At 43.8% G+C, this 20,571-nt stretch overlaps 1 protein-coding gene across 1 annotated transcript; it reads left to right on the forward strand.

Annotated features, from left to right (window-relative positions):
* Positions 1-11,780: 11,780 nt before the first annotated feature.
* Positions 11,781-14,901, forward strand: LOC125520656 (tobamovirus multiplication protein 2A-like). The gene is made up of 6 exons (XM_048685619.1): positions 11,781-12,303; positions 12,721-12,820; positions 13,171-13,251; positions 13,331-13,435; positions 14,211-14,408; positions 14,491-14,901. Exons 1-6 carry the CDS (start codon positions 12,065-12,067, stop codon positions 14,575-14,577), a joined length of 810 nt encoding a protein of 269 aa, XP_048541576.1. The 5' UTR covers positions 11,781-12,064; the 3' UTR covers positions 14,578-14,901.
* The last annotated feature ends 5,670 nt before the right edge of the window (positions 14,902-20,571 follow it).

Here is a 20,571-nt window from a genome sequence, read left to right on the forward strand (position 1 = left end):
AGGTCTATGCGTAGTTCTTCTTGCGCGAGTAGAACATAATTTGTTGTGGGCGTAGATGTTGTCAACTTTCTTGCCGCTACTAGTCTTATCTTGCTTCAACGGTATTGTGGGATGAAGCGGCCCGGACCAACCTTACACGTACGCTTACGTGAGACCGGTTCCACCGACTAACATGCACTAGTTGCATAAGGTGGCTGGCGGGTGTCTGTCTCTCCTACTTTAGTTGGAGCGGATTCGATGAAAAGGGTCCTTATGAAGGGTAAATAGAAGTTGACAAATCACGTTGTGGCTTTCACGTAGGTAAGAAAATGTTCTTGCTAGAACCCTAATTCAGCCACGTAAAACTTGCAACAACAATTAGAGGACGTCTAACTTGTTTTTGCAGCAAGTGCTTTGTGATATGATATGGCCAAAGTTGTGATGAATGATGAATGATCTATATATGATGTATGAGTTGTTCATGCTATTGTAATAGGAATCACGACTTGCATGTCGATGAGTATGACAACCAGCAGGAGCCATAGGAGTTGTCTTTATTTTTGTATGACCTGCGTGTCATTGAGAAACGCCATGTAAATTACTTTACTTTATTGCTAAACGCGTTAGCCATAGTAGTAGAAGTAATAGTTGGCGAGCAACTTCATGGATACACGATGATGGAGATCATGATGATGGAGATCATGGTGTCAAGCCGGTGACAAGATGATCATGGAGCCCCAAGATGGAGATCAAAGGAGCTATGTGATATTGGCCATATCATGTCACGTTTATATTTGATTGCATGTGATGTTTATCATGTTTTGCATCTTATTTACTTAGAACGACGGTAGTAAATAAGATGATCCCTCATAATAATTTCAAGAAGTGTTCCCCCTAACTGTGCACCGTTGCGACAGTTCGTTGTTTCAATGCACCACGTGATGATCGGGTGTTTGATCCAAACGTTCACATACAACGGGTGTAAGACAGATTTACACATGCAAACACTTAGGTTGACTTGACGAGCCTAGCATGTACAGACATGGCCTCGGAACACAGAAGACCGAAAGGTCGAGCATGAGTCGTATAGAAGATACGATCAACATGAAGATGTTCACCGACGTTGACTAGTCCGTCTCACGTGATGATCGGACACGGCCTAGTTGACTCGGATCATGTTATACTTAGATGACTAGAAGAGGGATGTCTATCTAAGTGGGAGTTCATTGAATAATTTGATTAGATGAACTTAATTATCATGAACTTAGTCTAAAATATTTACAATATGTCTTGTAGATCAAATGGCCAACGTAGTCCTCAACTTCAACGCGTTCCTAGAGAAAACCAAGCTGAAAGACGATGGCAGCAACTATACGGACTGGGTCCGGAACCTGAGGATCATCCTCATAGCTGCCAAGAAAGATTATGTCCTACAAGCACCGCTAGGTGACCCGCCTGTCCCACAGAACCAAGATGTTATGAACGCTTGGCAGACACGTGTTGATGACTACTCCCTCGTTCAGTGCGGCATGCTTTACAGTTTAGAGCCGGGGCTCCAAAAGCGTTTTGAGAGACATGGAGCATATGAGATGTTCGAAGAGCTGAAAATGGTTTTTCAAGCTCATGCCCGGGTCGAGAGATATGAAGTCTCCGACAAATTCTTTAGCTGTAAGATGGAGGAAAATAGTTCTGTCAGTGAGCACATACTCACTATGTCTGGGTTACATAACCGCTTGACTCAGCTGGGAGTTAATCTCCCGGATGATGCGGTCATTGACAGAATCCTCCAGTCGCTTCCACCAAGCTACAAGAGCTTTGTGATGAACTTCAATATGCAGGGGATGGAAAAGACCATTCCTGTGGTATTTGCAATCCTGAAATCAGCAGAGGTAGAAGTCAAGAAGGAACATCAAGTGTTGATGGTCAATAAAACCACTAAGTTCAAGAAGGGCAAGGGTAAAAAGAACTTCAAGAAGGACGGCAAGGGAGTTGCCGCGCCCGGCAAGCAAGCTGCTGGGAAGAAGCCAAAGAATGGACCCAAGCCCGAGACTGAGTGCTTTTATTGCAAGGGAAGTGGTCACTGGAAGCGGAACTGCCCCAAATACTTAGCAGACAAGAAGGCCGGCAAAACAAAAGGTATATATGATATACATGTAATTGATGTGTACCTTACTAGTACCCGTAGTAGCTCCTGGGTATTTGATACCGGTGCAGTTGCTCACATTTGTAACTCAAAGCAGGGGCTGCGGAATAAGCGGAGACTGGCAAAGGACGAGGTGACGATGCGCGTCGGGAATGGTTCCAAGGTCAATGTGATCGCCGTCGGCACGCTACCTCTATATTTGCCTTCGGGATTAGTTTTAAACCTTAATAATTGTTATTTAGTGCCAGCTTTGAGCATGAACATTGTATCGGGATCTTGTTTAATTCGAGATGGCTACTCATTTAAATCCGAGAATAATGGTTGTTCTATTTATATGAGAGATATGTTTTATGGTCATGCTCCTATGGTGAATGGTTTATTCTTAATGAATCTCGAGCGTAATGCTACACATATTCATAGTGTGAGTACCAAAAGATGTAAGGTTGATAATGATAGTCCCACATACTTGTGGCACTGCCGCCTTGGTCACATAGGTGTCAAACGCATGAAGAAGCTCCATGCTGATGGACTTTTAGAGTCTCTTGATTATGAATCATTTGACACGTGCGAACCATGCCTCATGGGTAAAATGACCAAGACTCCGTTCTCAGGAACAATGGAGCGAGCAACCAACTTATTGGAAATCATACATACTGATGTGTGCGGTCCAATGAGCGTTGAGGCTCGCGGTGGCTATCGTTATGTTCTCACCCTCACTGATGACTTGAGTAGATATGGGTATATCTACTTAATGAGACACAAGTCTGAAACCTTTGAAAAGTTCAAGGAATTTCAGAGTGAGGTTGAGAATCAACGTGACAGGAAGATCAAGTTTCTACGATCAGATCGTGGAGGAGAATACTTGAGTCACGAATTTGGCACACACTTAAGAAAATGTGGAATAGTTTCACAACTCATGCCGCCTGGAACACCTCAGCGTAATGGTGTGTCCGAACATCGTAATCGCACTTTATTATATATGGTGCGATCTATGATGTCTCTTACCGATTTACCGCTATCTTTTTGGGGCTATGCTTTAGAGACTGCCGCATTCACTTTAAATAGGGCTCCGTCGAAATCCGTTGAGATGACACCGTATGAATTATGGTTTGGGAAGAAACCTAAGCTGTCATTTCTAAAAGTTTGGGGATGCGATGCTTATGTCAAGAAACTTCAACCTGAAAAGCTCGAACCCAAGTCAGAAAAATGCGTCTTCATAGGATACTCTAAAGAAACTGTTGGGTATACCTTCTACCTCAGATCCGAAGGCAAGACCTTTGTTGCCAAGAATGGATTCTTTCTAGAGAAAGAGTTTCTCTCGAAAGAAGTAAGTGGGAGGAAAGTAGAACTTGATGAAGTATTACCTCTTGAACCGGGAAATGGCGCAACTCAAGAAAATGTTCCTGAGGTTCCTGCACCGACTAGAGAGGAAGTTAATGATAATGATCAAGATATTTCTGATCAAGCTCCTACTGAAATTCGAAGGTCCACAAGGACACGTTCCGCACCAGAGTGGTACGGCAACCCTGTCTTGGAAATCATGTTGTTAGACAACGGTGAACCTTCGAACTATGAAGAAGCGATGGCGGGCCCGGATTCCGACAAATGGCTAGAAGCCATGAAATCCGAGATAGGATCCATGTATGAAAACGAAGTATGGACTTTGACTGACTTGCCCGTTGAACGGCGAGCCATAGAAAATAAATGGATCTTTAAGAAGAAGACAGACGCGGATGGTAATGTGACCATCTATAAAGCTCGGCTTGTCGCTAAGGGTTATCGACAAGTTCAAGGGGTTGACTACGATGAGACTTTCTCACCGGTAGCGAAGCTAAAGTCCGTCCGAATCATGTTAGCAATTGCTGCATTTTACGATTATGAGATATGGCAAATGGACGTCAAAACGGCATTCCTTAATGGTTTCCTTAAGGAAGAATTGTATATGATGCAGCCGGAAGGTTTTGTCGATCCTAAGAATGCTAACAATGTGTGCAAGCTCCAACGCTCGATTTATGGGTTGGTGCAAGCATCTCGGAGTTGGAACATTCGCTTTGATGAGATGATCAAAGCATTTGGGTTTACGCAGACTTATGGAGAAGCCTGCGTTTACAAGAAAGTGAGTGGGAGCTCTGTAGCATTTCTCATATTATATGTAGATGACATACTTTTGATGGGAAATGATATAGAACTCTTGGACAGCATCAAGGCCTACTTGAATAAGAGTTTTTCAATGAAGGACCTTGGAGAAGCTGCTTATGTATTAGGCATCAAGATCTATAGAGATAGATCAAGACGCCTCATAGGTCTTTCACAAAGCACATACCTTGATAAGATATTGAAGAAGTTCAATATGGATCAGTCTAAGAAGGGGTTCTTGCCTGTGTTACAAGGTATGAAATTGAGCTCGGCTCAATGTCCGACCACGGCAGAAGATATAGAAGAGATGAGTGTCATCCCCTATGCCTCAGCCATAGGTTCTATTATGTATGCCATGCTGTGTACCAGACCTAATGTAAACCTTGCCGTAAGTTTGGTAGGAAGGTACCAAAGTAATCCCGGCAAGGAACACTGGACAGCGGTCAAGAATATCCTGAAGTACCTGAAAAGGACTAAGGAAATGTTTCTCGTTTATGGAGGTGACGAAGAGCTCGTCGTAAAGGGTTACGTCGACGCTAGCTTCGACACAAATCTGGATGACTCTAAGTCACAAACCGGATACGTGTATATTTTGAATGGTGGGGCAGTAAGCTGGTGCAGTTGCAAGCAGAGCGTCGTGGCGGGATCTACATGTGAAGCGGAGTACATGGCAGCCTCGGAGGCAGCACATGAAGCAATATGGGTGAAGGAGTTCATCACCGACCTAGGAGTCATACCCAATGCGTCGGGGCCAGTCAAACTCTTTTGTGACAACACTGGAGCTATTGCACTTGCCAAGGAGCCCAGGTTTCACAAGAAGACAAGGCACATCAAGCGTCGCTTCAACTCCATTCGTGAAAATGTTCAAGATGGAGACATAGAGATTTGTAAAGTACATACGGACCTGAATGTAGCAGATCCGTTGACTAAACCTCTCCCTAGGGCAAAACATGATCAACACCAGAATTCCATGGGTGTTCGATTCATCACAATGTAACTAGATTATTGACTCTAGTGCAAGTGGGAGACTGTTGGAAATATGCCCTAGAGGCAATAATAAAAGCATTATTATTATATTTCCTTGTTCATGATAATTGTCTTTATTCATGCTATAATTGTGTTATCCGGAAATCGTAATACATGTGTGAATAACAGACACCAACATGTCCCTAGTAAGCCTCTAGTTGACTAGCTCGTTGATCAACAGATAGTCATGGTTTCCTGACTATGGACATTGGATGTCATTGATAACGAGATCACATCATTAGGAGAATGATGTGATGGACAAGACCCAATCCTAAACATAGCATAAAGATCGTATAGTTCGTTTGCTAGAGTTTTTCCAATGTCAAGTATCTTTTCCTTAGACCATGAGATCGTGTAACTCCCGGATACCGTAGGAGTGCTTTGGGTATACCAAACGTCACAACGTAACTGGGTGACTATAAAGGTAGACTACGGGTATCTCCGAAAGTATCTGTTGGGTTGACACGGATCAAGACTGGGATTTGTCACTCCGTATGACGGAGAGGTATCACTGGGCCCACTCAGTAATGCATCATCATAATGAGCTCAAAGTAACCAAGTGTCTGGTCACGGGATCATGCATTACGGTACGAGTAAAGTGACTTGCCGGTAACGAGATTGAACGAGGTATTGGGATACCGACGATCGAATCTCGGGCAAGTAACATATCGATTGACAAAGGGAATTGCATACGGGGTTGCTTGAATCCTCGACATCGTGGTTCATCCGATGAGATCATCGTGGAGCATGTGGGAGCCAACATGGGTATCCAGATCCCGCTGTTGGTTATTGACCGGAGAGTCGTCTCGGTCATGTCTGCCTGTCTCCCGAACCCGTAGGGTCTACACACTTAAGGTTCGGTGACGCTAGGGTTGTGAAGATATGTATATGCAGTAACCCGAATGTTGTTCGGAGTCCCGGATGAGATCCCGGACGTCACGAGGAGTTCCAGAATGGTCCGGAGGTAAAGAATTATATATAGGAAGTGCCATTTCGGCCATCGGGACAAGTTTCGGGGTCACCGGTATTGTACCGGGACCACCGGAAGGGTCCCGGGGGTCCACCGGGTGGGGCCACCTGCCCCGGGCCACATGGGCTGTAGGGGGTGCGCCTTGGCCTATATGGGCCAAGGGCACCAGCCCCAAAAGGGCCCATGCGCCTAGGGTTTGGGGGAAACCCTAAAGGGGGCGCCCCTTGCTTGGGGGGCAAGCCCCCCACCCCTTGGCCGCCGCCCCCCTAGGAGATTGGATCTCCTAGGGCCGGCTCCCCCCCTAGACACCCCTATATATAGTGGGAGAGATGGAGGACATCACACCTCAGCCTTTTGGCGCCTCCCTCTCCCCTGTTACATCTCTCTCTCTCGTAGTATAGGCGAAGCCCTGCTACTGTGACGCCCTGCATCCACCACCACGCCGTCGTGCTGTTGGATCTTCATCAACTTCTCCTTCCCCCTTGCTGGATCAAGAAGAAGGAGACGTTACGCTGACCGTACGTGTGTTGAACGCGGAGGTACCGTACGTTCGGTGCTAGGATCTCCGGTGATTTGGATCACGTCGTGTTCGACTACCTCATCCCCGTTCTTTGAACGCTTCCGCTCGCGATCTACAAAGGTATGTAGATGCATCCGATCACTCGTTGCTAGATGAACTCATAGATGGATCTTGGTGAAGCCGTAGGAAATTTTTTTGTTTTCTGCAACGTTCCCCAACAACTACCGCTCGAGGGGAGAGGTGGTACCGCTTATAAGAGGTACTACCGCTCAGGGGGAGAGGTCGTACCGCTTATAAGAGATACTACCGCTCGGGGGGAGAGGTAGTACCGCTTATAAGAGGTACTACCGCTCGAGGGGAGAGTTAGTACCGCTTATCGCGAAACCCAACACGAAAAACACATCCCAAAAGCAGCAGTACTACGCGCGGCACAAGGCCGCAGTACTACCGCTTACAAGAGGTACTACCGCTAGAGAGATCAGTACTACCGCTTGAGGCTTTAAGAACACAACAGAGAAAACAGAGGATGCAATAAAGCCGAAACTGCCACAACTTCTGCAAATGAACTCCGAATTGAGTAAACTCAAGCTTGTTGGATAGAAGACAACGAGTAGCATCCAAGCAGCAAAAGGTTATAATGAGAAGAGGCAGGGGAGGTATGCCTAATATATAGAGGAGAGAAACCTCCAACCGAGAAGAACCGGCATAACCTCCAACATCGAAAACATCATAGAATATGCATGTTAACTCCATTTTCGATGAACTCGAGCTTGTCATGAAGATGACCAAAAACTCCAAATCTCACAAGGAGAAAAACCAAACAAGAACCAATAAAGATGATGCAAGGATGCAATGGTTTGAGCTCTCTACGAACGATACAATCAAGCTACTCATCGAGAGACCCCCTTGAAAGAACGACAATCGATCCTATAACCCATTCTCCCACAACTACCATGAGACCGGTAAAATAGAAAACCTATCAAGGGCAAACCTTTGCCTTGCACATAGTCCACTTGTGCTGGATGATGACGATCTTGACTCCCTCAAGCTAGACCACCTTTCTTGATTGCGTTGGCTTGGTGAAGACTAGTAGATTGCTCCCCATACTCCACTATGGGTGAGCCACTCTTCGGCACATCTTCACAAGTTCATTGTCACCACAATGGACGGCAAGCTTCAAGCACTTGATCTCTTTGTGATGCTCCACTTGAACTTGCACATCGCAGACTTGATGATGACCACCATTTGATGTCATCCTCCATGGGTTGTATAATATCTTCCTCTTGATGCTAGCCCATGGAAACATACCTAACCCCATATAGAACTCTCACGTAGACCATGGGTTCGTACACAAAGCATAAAGGACAATGCTTACCTTACCATGCGATCACGTGATCCCTCTCAGTACATCTTCTACGCTTTGTGTGTTGATCAACTTGATTCACTCTTTGACTTAGTCTTGATCAACCTTGAATCTTTACAACTCTCTTCATTTGGATGATGTCTTGAAGGTAAACATGAATGATCACACACACTTCTTCTTCAAGACATGCTTGCAAGCTCAACACTCACAAGACTAATCTTTGGATAATTCCTTAATAGCACCTTGGTCATCACAAACTCTCCTTGAAACCAACAAATGGACTCCAAGAAAAGCCTATGGACAAAGCCTTCAAATATAACTCAAGGAAACCATTAGTCCATAGAGATTGTCATCAATTACCAAAACCAAATATGGGGGCACCACATGTTCTTTCACACGGGGTGCTCTCTCCGTTGCAGCCGTCGGTGTTCTTGCAAGTTTTCGCAACAACAGTCTTGTTGCAGGTATACATAGAATAAGCTAGAGATGTTGGATCCTATTGCAATGAAGGTTGTGCAACAAGAGTCTTGTTATAGAAAAAATAAGTGAAAACGTTTTGCATCAAGGGTCTTGTTGCAGAAAAATAGAGAAGAAAAGATTTGCAACATGGGTCTTGTTACAGTAAATTAAAGAAGAGAATATTTTACAACAGAGACCTTGTTGCAGAAAATTAGAGAAGAGATTTTTGTAACAAGGCTCTTGTTGTAGAAAGTTAGAGAAGAAGAGATTCCACAACAAAAGCATTGTTACAAGAAATTAGAGAAGAATAACATACGGCTTGCGTTGTACAATCGAACGGCTCGCGAGGCGGCGGATCTTTTTAAAAGATCCGCCGGCCGACGCGTAGCACTGCCCATTTGCTATAGTAAATTACAAATCATATTCCCGCAAAATATATATTACAAATCATATATGTAAAGTACATAGTAGTCTAGTTAACTAGATGATGCCCCGCACGTTGTTGCGGGAATATTTACAATATTTTAATGAGATTTTGATTATATGGAACATGAATTCTTGAAAACAATAGTTTTTGAATGTATATAAGATTTAAATGTAACGAAATATGTATATGGCAACCGTGTGGCAGATTGCGAAACTGCCACATGCATCCAACGCCATCAATTCTCTCCCGATTTCCTTCCTTTTTCGCACGACCTCCCGATTTCTTTCCTTTCCCTCACGTCCTCCCCGATTTTATCGGGCACACCCGCTCGTGCCTTCCTAATTTTCGTAATCGTCATTTATGGCCCCACATGCCTTCTCGATTTTCAGCAAAAAATGCTTAGACTAGGATTTGATCTCTGGTAAATTACAAATCATATTCCCGCAAAAAATATATTACAAATCATATATGTAAAGTACATAGTAGTTTAGTTAACTAGATGATGCCCCGCACGTTGTTGCGGGAATATTTACAATATTTTAATGAGATTTTGATTATATGAAACATGAATTCTTGAAAACAATAGTTTTTGAATGTATATAAGATTTAAATGTAATGAAATATGTATATGGCAAGTCCTCCCCGATTTTATCGGGCACACCCGCTCGTGCCTTCCTAATTTTCGTAATCGTCATTTATGGCCCCACATGCCTTCTCGATTTTCAGCAAAAAATGCTTAGACTAGGATTTGATCTCTGGTAAATTACAAATCATATTCCCGCAAAAAATATATTACAAATCATATATGTAAAGTACATAGTAGTTTAGTTAACTAGATGATGCCCCGCACGTTGTTGCGGGAATATTTACAATATTTTAATGAGATTTTGATTATATGAAACATGAATTCTTGAAAACAATAGTTTTTGAATGTATATAAGATTTAAATGTAATGAAATATGTATATGGCAAGTCCTCCCCGATTTTATCGGGCACACCCGCTCGTGCCTTCCTAATTTTCGTAATCGTCATTTATGGCCCCACATGCCTTCTCGATTTTCAGCAAAAAATGCTTAGACTAGGATTTGATCTCTGGTCTGCAGGTAATTAACAAAGGGAGCTAACCACCTCACCTATCACACTCATTGTTGAACATTCTAAGGGAAATACTGTTTTTGACATGTTTTTGCCTTTAATATGTTAGCACTGAAAAACTTTTTGTTTCAAGCATCGTGGTAACTTTGATCATTGGGAATAAATTTGTTGAACCCGCCCCTGGTAATTTCTATAAATAGCACGATAACATTCACGCCATAGACCTGATAATTTAGATACAAACATCGTGGTAACTTTAACCATAGGGGAAAACAAATGTGAAAAGATACCTGATAATTTATGTGTAAATAGATGGTAATATACGCAGCGCACATCTGATAACTGAGGTAGAAGCACCATGGTAACTTTGACCGTAGGGAATTTTTTTGAAAAGATACTCCGGTATCTTCTGTGTAAATAGCACGGTAGTATACCTCCCTCCCCTGGCATTTTTATGTGTAAATAGTATGAAAACATATGCGCTGCGATAACTAAACACCATGATAAGTTTTTGACCCGTGGGGGAGGGGGGGCTTGATAGGTTACCTAGAATCATCATGATAACTTTTTGCCCTGGGAAAAAATTGTTCAAAACATTTCCAATAATTTTTGTGTAAATAACATGATAATATAAGCACCGCATAACCGATAACTTGCAATATAAACATGATGGTAACTTTTTTACCAAAAAAAATATATAAGTTGTTAAAATACACTCGCCTCGCGCGTGAGCCTCTTGAATGAACACAACACATGGCGTGCCACGGGAAAGTCACAATAATGTTTAGTGTCATGAGGGGCACACGTGCTATAGGCGTGATAAGTTACGCAAAAACATCATGGTAATTTTTGACCTATGGAAAAAGCTACCGAAACACACCTAAGTTTTTAGGTGCAAGTACCATGATAATATACGAACCATAGACCTGGTAACTCATGTACAATCCCCCATGGTAACTTTGACCGGGGGGAGGTTGATGTACATATACCCTGATAACTTATGTGTAAGTACCACGATATTTTACACATCGAAGACCTTATAATTTGTGTACAAAACACAGTGATAACTTTGAAAGGGTGTAGTCGTTGAAGCATAGTACCTGATACGTTCTATGTAAATAGCACGATAAGTTATGCAACACAGGCCTGATAACTTGCATACAAATATCATGGTAACTTTGTCTTGAGGAGAAATCATGTGGTAGACGTGAAGAAGTGGCAATTTTCTTGGGGGTGAGCGCCCAAGATGTGCGGGAGAAGCAGGTTTCTCAGGCGAGTCTGCGGGGTCATTTGGGAAGAGGCGAGGTCAAAAAACGAGGGATTGTATGGTACTTTAAAATGAAAGAAATAGATGTGTGACAGTTTTGCTTATATGGTACACGTGTGCCATATATCACAGTCCTAAATATAAATAGCATAATAAAATGAAATTTTACATGCATACATGTTGTAGTAGATTTTTAATATGAATAGTTGCATGTTGAGATGGGCCTTTTCTTATGCATGTTAAATGATAAGGTGGTACGCTTGTATGTTGAGAAAAATGTGTTAGCGGGGCTAGTTATTTAGATATACAGTACAAGATTTAAGGCGACTGTCACACGGGTAACAGTTTCCGTTCGACTGTCACACGAGAAGGAGAGGGAGAAAGAGAGAGGCCGAAGGGGGCCCGAGAGAGAGAGAGAGACAGAGAAACGCACGGCGCCCACTTCCTCCCGGAATACCTTCTTTCTTTATCCATCGCGGGTGCACGAACCAAACATTCCAGTCGTCTGCCGGCAATTTCGATTCCCCCTCCCTCACGAGTTCTCGTATCCCGGATCCATCCAGAAAAGCAGGTTGGTCCGCAGCCGGGTCGGTAAGGCGCTCCGTCCCTGCCCGGAGTTGATGCGCGCCGCCGTCTGAATCTCTGCGCGAGGCAGGCCGGTCAACCGATCCATCCGGCCATGGCGTGCAGGGGCTTCTTCGAGTGCGTCCTCAAGCTGCTCAACCTCGTCCTCATGGCTGTCGGGCTGGCCATGGCGGGCTACGGCGCCTACCTGCTCGTGCTCTGGCTCCAGCTGCTGCCTCCGTCGCCGCCGGCGCCGCCTCCAAGCGGCGACCTAGTGCACCTTGGCCGGCCGATGCTTCTTCTTATTGACGTGTCTATCTCAGATGGGACCTCGGAGAAGCTCATCAGCGCATGGTGAGTCGTCTCTTGATCTCCTTGTGCTTGGATTCTCTGATGTGGTTATTATGGAACTGATGTGATTAACACTCCGCATCCTTCCTTAAATACTTGTAGTATCCATTTAATTGTACTTGTTATTTTCAAAGACTTAAATCGGATTACCGCAGAAAAATATCACTGCAATGAGGGTACTGTACCCTGGTACTGATCTTAGTTTATGTATTTAATGTCAGTGATTGTTCTCGTCTATAGGATCTTCGTTCCGTATTGAGAATTGAATTGTCATAATTAAGAATTAGAACGAATCTAGTTTATATGCAAGTGCTCATGCAGGGCTGAGAATATCTTTGTTTTTTCACCAAGGACTGAGAATGTCTTGCATTATGGATTTTCCTTTACCTACTTTTCCCACCTTTTTTATGTTCTCTGCAGGTTTATTTTTGCATTTATAGGCGTCGGTGTTATACTTTTCATTACCTCCATCTTCGGTTGTGCTGGAGCGTCAGCTAGGAGTGGATGCTGCTTATCCACTGTATCCTTAACATAATTTCTGGAGATCCTTTTTATTTGTTTTCTTGCATGTCAATTTTGTATGAACTATCAAACAATAATACAATGGATCACTGTGTAACAAGGTATCAATCATTAAAAAAACATCTATATAAATTCTTGTTCTCATGGAGATCAACATGTAATATGATGTGGGATATTATTTCTGATTAAGTAATGAGACAAAATTTTATTGGATATTCATAGTATGATTAGTTCAGAAACAAATTACATGCAGTCTTATGTAAATGTTTTGCTTTACATTGTGTGATTGATTTAGGATGCTATTGGTAACAAATCTGCATGTTATGATTTCCTTGACATTCAGAAAAGTATTCATTCCTCATCATTTTGTTCATACTAGTAGAGCTTGCTGCAGGATGCTTCATTTTCTTCGACCATAGCTGGAAAGATGTTAGTAGGCCTCATCTCTTGTTTGTTTTTCATGATTGTTTCTCTGGGAACTTCGAGTTTATTCATTTTTATTGTGCAGGTAATTCCAGTTGATAAAACTGGTAACTTCGACATGATCTACAGTTTCCTGAAAGAAAATTGGAGAACCGCAAAATGGGTCGCACTTGGAGCTGTTGTGTTTGAGGTAAAAGCGGAACAATTTCCTTCGGTGTAATTTGATGAAGCATCTGTGGAACAACCTAGATTTATTATCTGTTCCAATAAAGTAACTTGTTATTGTGACACTTCTAAATCTGGTCTAATTAAAGATCAACTGTTATTTTAACAGTCAGGGGATCAGAAACTCGCTCCATGCTTCTGTTTATATGCTTGTAATGTTGTGTCACACATTCCTAAGCTTATGCAGAGATAAATTTGTGATATGGTAATACTGTTGTTTAGATAACAATCCTATCTCTGACTCTGTTGCTTTATTATCCAGATCCTATGCATCTGACAAAAAACTACAGCATCTGATTTTCCACATTAAGTCTCAGTTTCTTAATATGTTTTGTGCAGCTTACCTGCAAAGGATATCATCACAAACCCCAACAAAAAAAATGTCATGGTTCTAGCTGTACTAGATGATATCAAGGCTTGCTAGCTTAGACAGCAAAATCAACAGAATATGTTGTAATCTGTAAAATGACAGGTCTTACTGATGACTTGTTAATTTTTCACACTATATATTCCATACTAGCATGTGCAGCCCTGTGTATGCATTTTCGTGAAAGAAGTGGCAGCTGTTATCTTTTTTACTCAATGTGCACATCTCTCATCATGCCATACTTAAGTTGCTCCCATATCTTTGACATAAAAACTACCAGAAAAACTGAAATCCTGGAATCAGATTTGATGCCCTAGATCAGTAACAATAGGCTAAAGCATCCCATGGTTCCTCACTAACACCATCTTTGCAGGCACTGTTGTTCACTGTAGCCCTCATAGTGCAGTCAGGCAATCAAGATGATTATGACAGTGATGATGAGTACATTGGCCCGAGGTCCGGAGTCCGTCAGCCATTGGTGAATAAGCAAACTGCTACCGATCCCAGGGTGCCCAATCTTGACTACCGTCCAATCAGGAACGATGCATGGAGCCAAAGAATGAGAGACAAGGTATAACACTGCTGATCCTTATTACTACTACCGTCCAATCAGCGCAAATGCTTTTATTTTTAACTCCCTTGTGTTGTGGCAGTATGGGGTGGATTCCTTTGATCCAAACAGGTTTCAACAGGCCACGATATCTCCCGCAGAACAAAGAAGCAGATGCACAATCCTCTGATGCTTGGTCGATGCAATTCAGTACTGGTCTCCGAATTTACAGCCAGCTGTGCAATAACATCGACTTGCATGTAGCATGTGGCTGGGTGATCTGTTGTTTCCAAGTCGTGTTGGATGTGGCGAGCCCTTGCATTCGCCAGTCCTAGTTCCTTCATTTACATAGTCAGAAATCTCCGCATCCTTCAGTCTTTGCAATAATTGAACTTAATTTTGGCCATACAGGACATTCTATTGTGTACATGTTCCCATGGAACCTTGTATAGAACTTCAATCTGTGAACCGATTTGCATTGTGCACTGAAGCGTGTTTGAGCTCTGTGGGTTTATTTATTTGTGTTACGCAAGATTGAGTATTGTGTTTGACCGCCGTTTTTTTTATTACAGCGCTATCCAAAACCTTTTTTTATTACGGCGCTATCCAAAACCGTTACGCTTTTTTATTACGCAAGGTAGAGTATTGTGGTTTGGGGTTAGGGGACCTTCAATACGTGTGTTCGATTTTGAGTCGGGCTGGAATCCCAAACCATGTAATCGGTCACAGTGCTATACAAAATCGATCACACCCGCACCTGGCCGTGCCGTTAAGCGTTCCCATCCTGATCCACTTTTCTCGTCCACGTTCGTTTCCTCTTGTCCATCGACATCTTTGCGTACTTGTGTCTGCCTCGGACCAAGATCAGGTGACTTGCCTCTTGGCAGTCACCGTGTAACATGTGGGCTTGCATCTGCCATGCATTCATGATCGGAGGGACACCAGCGATCAAAGGCCAAAGCTGCCCACTTAGCAACGCAGGGGTTAACCATGGTGGAAAAACGTTCAGACTTTGCGTTTTCTTATTTCCTAGTATTATTACTATTATCTTTCTTACTTCCTATCAATATTAATTTGATGCGGAAGAACTGTGCATAATTAGTCTTGACCTCATGTTTGTTTATGCGCCTAACTAATATTTGACAACGTCGCAGGGCACCCTAGAATCTGATTCATCAAAGTGATATATAATCCCTTTGTTTTTAAATATTAGTCCTTTTAGAGATTTTAATATAAATTATATATGGAAAATAATGATTGAATCTACACTCTAAAATATGTCTAAGCGCACAATGATTAATATTGATTCTAATATATGTAGTTCGTATTAAATCTCTAACAGCATCTACAACCGGACTTGGCAAATCCGATCCCTCAAACGCCCGCGGACGCGCGCCCGGGTGAGTTCGCGGATAGTGACCGGTCATGCCTCCAAAAATGCATTCCACATCAAATTCATATTGTTAGATGCAACGTAGCGATCTTTGAGCGGAGCTTCGTCCGGTTTCGCTCCCCACTCGTCCGGCTCCTTCTTGGGCATGTTCGGCGGTCAGCTGCGCCCCTCAGAGTATTATTCCGGCCGCCGGCAAGGTAGAGTAGGGCATGGGACACGAGCCGGCTCACGGGACTCAGGGCGCCGTCGTCTCTCATGCCCTATTCTTTCTCGTCGGAGCCCGAAACCCGTTGGGTGCTGGTGGACATCAGGTCGATGATGGATCCATCCTGGGACGAACCGATGACATCCACCACGACGCGGTTGCGGTGCCCGGACTGATGCACCGTATGGCACGATGTAGAATGCGACTTCACCTTGCCGACGTCCACCGCGGCGAGCGTTGTCGTTGCGTCTCGCGCCCGCTGCCGCGCACGGCGGACACGACGCATCATGTTTGCGTCGGACAACGCCCACGGTGCGTCCATGGCCTCGGCACGCCAACGGAGGGGGTGCGGGTCCGCCACCGCGTTCGGACGACAGACGGGGCGCACCGTCTCCGGTGAGGCAGCCGGTCCCCCCCCCCCCCCCCCCCCCCCCCCCCCCCCCCCCCCCCCGTCTCCTGATTGTAATTCCCTGGGATCTCGATCTAGAATTTGGCGGAGGAGAGAAGGGAGCAGGTGAGGAGCGAGGCGAGGGGAGAGTTTTACTTCAGATATTTTCCTTCCTGCCTAATCGATCAGGTCTGGGTACAATATGTAGCTGGCATCCTAGGCCAGCCACTCTCGACACACGCACGCTACAAGGCCCACGGCCTAGCTCGCCACGCAGGGCGTTTGCAGGTTCAGATCAAGTGCAACTCTGAACCTGCATTTGTTCCGTCCGCTGCATATGTTGACCACTGTCATATGCAAGGGCGTCATGAGTCTGCTGCCTCGCCCGGCGGGCGCGGCGCGCCATATTTGCATGCTTATCAGTTCCATCTCAAAGTTAATTTCAGGACATTTCAAAACTTCATTAGTGATTAACACAATGTTGCAAAAATATCTAGTTTTGGGATGACAAGCAATGAAATAATTATATAAGTCGCCCATTGAGATATATATGAGTTATTACAATGTAAGAAAAACAATTCTCAGACTATAAATTTATTTTAAAAAAATTAAAATAAAATATAGAACATAAACGGGTCTGCATAAAATAAATCTAGACAGAACAATTTACATATTTATTTTATTTCAGAATATTTTCTCACGTACAACAAATGTTTTCTCATGCAAACTCTGTATCATTCTTCCACCATGGTCAACCAGTGCGTTGCTAAGTGGGCAGGCATTCCCCGTCAAAAAAAAGTGGGCAGGCCTTCGGTCGCTGGTGTCCCTCCGATCATGAATGCGTGGCAGATGTGAGCCCGCATGTTACACGGTGACTGCCAAGAGGCAAGTCACCTGATCTTGGTCCGTCTGCCTCACATGCCGCCACAACAGCGCCGCTGCCGTAGCATCATGGCCGTCACCCACCGCCACAATCGTTTCGGTTGCTGCTGTGCTGCCGGCGCTACCGTCGTTGCCACAACTAATCTACCCTCAAACCACACCGAACGTCAGGTCTTGGTCCATGTTGACCTCTCCGTGGAGCAGCCGAGCAAGAGAATCACTGTAACGTCCTCGATGCGGCTATATCTCCTACGTGTCGAAGCACGACTTAGAGGCATAACCGCATTGAAAGCAATGTCGCAAGTAAGGTAATCTTCACAACAACCCATGTAAATAGATAATAGGGGAAGGTACATAGTTGGCTTACACTCGCCACGTCACACAAGTACATAAATAACATTACAATCATCCAATACACTAATGGTCCGACTACGGTATCAAAATAAAAGATCAACCCCAACATGCGACATGGTCCCGATCGCCCCAACTGGGCGCCACTACTGATCATCAGGGAAAGACACATAGTAACGGCGTGAGTCTTCGTCGAACTCCCACTTGAGCTCAAGCGCATCATCTGGAACGGAATCATCGGTCCCTGTATCTGGTTTGGAAGTAAACTGTGAGTCACGGGGACTCAGCAATCTCGCACCCTCGCGATCAAGACTATTTAAGCTTATAGGTAAGGCAAGGTAATATGTGGAGCTGCAGCAAGCGACTAGCATATCTGGTGGCTAACCTGTTCGCAAAAGAGAGCGAGAAGAGAAGGCAAAGCACGAACGAAGAACTATAGAACAACCTACGGCAAACATTACTCCAACACCGTGTTCACTTCTCGGACTCCGCCGAGAAGAGGCCATCATGGTCACACATGCGGTTGATTCATTTTAATTAAATTAAGGTTCATGTTATCTACAACCGGACATTAACAAATTCCCATCTGCCCATAACCGCGGGCACGGCTTTTGAAAGTTCAAATCCCTGCAGGGGAGTCCCAACTTAGCGCATCACAAGCTCTCACGGCCAACGAAGGATAAACCTTCTCCTGAGACATTCCGATCAGACTCGGCATCCCGGTTCTACAAGACAACTTCGACAATGGTAAAACAAGTCCAGCAACACTGCCCGAATGTGCCGACAAATCCCGATAGGAGCTGCACATATCTCGTTCTCAGGGCACACTCGGATGAGACATCCTATGAGTAAAACCAACCCTCAAGTTGCCCCGAGGTGGCCCCGCAGTCTGCTCGGTCGGACCAACACTCAGAGGAGCACTGGCCCAGGGGGTTTAAATAAAGATGACCCTCGGGCTCCGGAAACCCAAGGGAAAAGAGGCTAGATGGCAAATGGTAAAACCAAGGTTGGGCATTGCTGAAAGAGTTTTATTCAAGGCGAACTGTCAAGGGGTTCCCATTATCACCCAACCGCGTAAGGAACGCAAAATCCGGGAACATAATACCGATATGACAGAAACTAGGGCGGCAAGAGTGGAACAAAACACTAGGCAAAAGGCCGAGCCTTCCACCCTTTACCAAGTATATAGATGCATTAAGATAACAAGATAATATAATGATATCCCAACAATAAACAATGTTCCAACAAGGAACGATCTCCAATCTTGATCTGCAACTAGCAACACTATCAGAGGGGCTGAGCAAAGCGGTAACATAGCCAATCAACGGTTTGCTAGGACATGGTGGGTTAGAGGTTTGACATGGCAATTTGGGAGGCATGATAAGCAAGTGGTAGGCATCGTAGCATAGGCATAGCAAAAGAGCGAGCATCTAGCAAGCAAAGATAGAAGTGATTCCGAGGGTATGATCATCTTGCCTATAAAGTTGTCAGAGTTGACTTGATCCTTGTAAGCAAACTCAACAGGCTCCTCGTTAGCGAACTCGTCTCCCGGCTCTACCCAAATAAGACAAACAAGCAAAAGGAACACAATCAACCACGTGCAAAAGCTTGAACAACATGATGCAAACATGGTATGCTATGCGGGAAGCGATATGTGATGCATATGCAAGATTTGACAAGGAATGATTGAACCTGGCCTCAACTTGGAAATCCAAGAGCGCCACTAGAAAGGTGAGGTGATTTCGGTTGAAATCGATATAAAGATCACCGGAATCGGATGCACGGTTTGAAAATGGCAAGCAAAACAAATATGGCAACGGTCTGCGATAAACAACAAGTAGCCATCTAAATGCATCAATATAATTATGCTACAGCACTCAAACATGACAACAAAATACATGGCAGGGATCCATTCATGATGCTTGATAAAAGATGAACACTAAGCTACGGCCAATTCATCCATTAACAGGTTCAAACAAGCATGGCAAAAGTGCAAATGATAAACAGGTTTCAGACTTAGTGAAATTAACACAAGTCTGGAATTTAACATCAGGTAGCACACTTTGGAGCATGAAAACTATATGCTACAGGAACTTAACATGGCAAATCAAGGCATGACATGAAGCTACTCATAGCACTTAACAAAAGTCCCTTAGTGACCTTGAGCCAAAAGGGAACAGGAAATACAATTGCAAGCATGTGAACATGGCAAAAACATAATCAGGTTACATACTTAGAGAAAAACTAGAGCATGCAAATCTATTAACGAATAGGCATGTTTACGTGCTCGATGCACTCACTACAGAGCAAGGCATGACAAACTAAGCATACAACCATCAAGAATACATATCAAAGAAGCTAGACATGGCAAAAACAACAACATAGCATTCACGGATCAATAACAACATCCTCGGTAAAATCGCTAACAAGTCAACAATCTGCCAGGATTCACGAAATAGCAAAAGTAAAGCTCGATTGACTCAAGCTAGTGTGCTCCATAATTGCAAACAAGGACATGGATGGATAGAGCACCACAATTTTAGCAAATCATCCTTACTGATCATCCTTAAAAGAGGCATGGATCACTAGGAAACAACATGAACATATGGCATATTGATAAAATCAGATCAAGGACTTAGTGAATTTTAAGTCCCTGAAATCAGCATTAACGAATGCAGTACTTTGCAAGCTTGTGCTAGTCACCACACATATCACAAAAATACATGGTAAGCACCTCTGTAAACATGGCATGGCATATAACAAAACTCATGTAGAACTCAGGAGCATATCATGCACACATTAATCATGGCAAAAATGACAAATAGCTATTTGGTGCATCAGATCTGACAATTATCTCAAATAGCTCTCTTCCAACAGTATTTCGGGTATCAAGATGAGCTCAAAATAAAATGATGCAATCAGATGAAATGATGTACTCTCTGAGACGAACATTTTGATATGCTAC

Source organism: Triticum urartu, chromosome 7, assembly GCF_003073215.2.
Source record: "Triticum urartu cultivar G1812 chromosome 7, Tu2.1, whole genome shotgun sequence".
In the NCBI taxonomy this organism is placed as follows: Eukaryota; Viridiplantae; Streptophyta; class Magnoliopsida; order Poales; family Poaceae; genus Triticum; species Triticum urartu.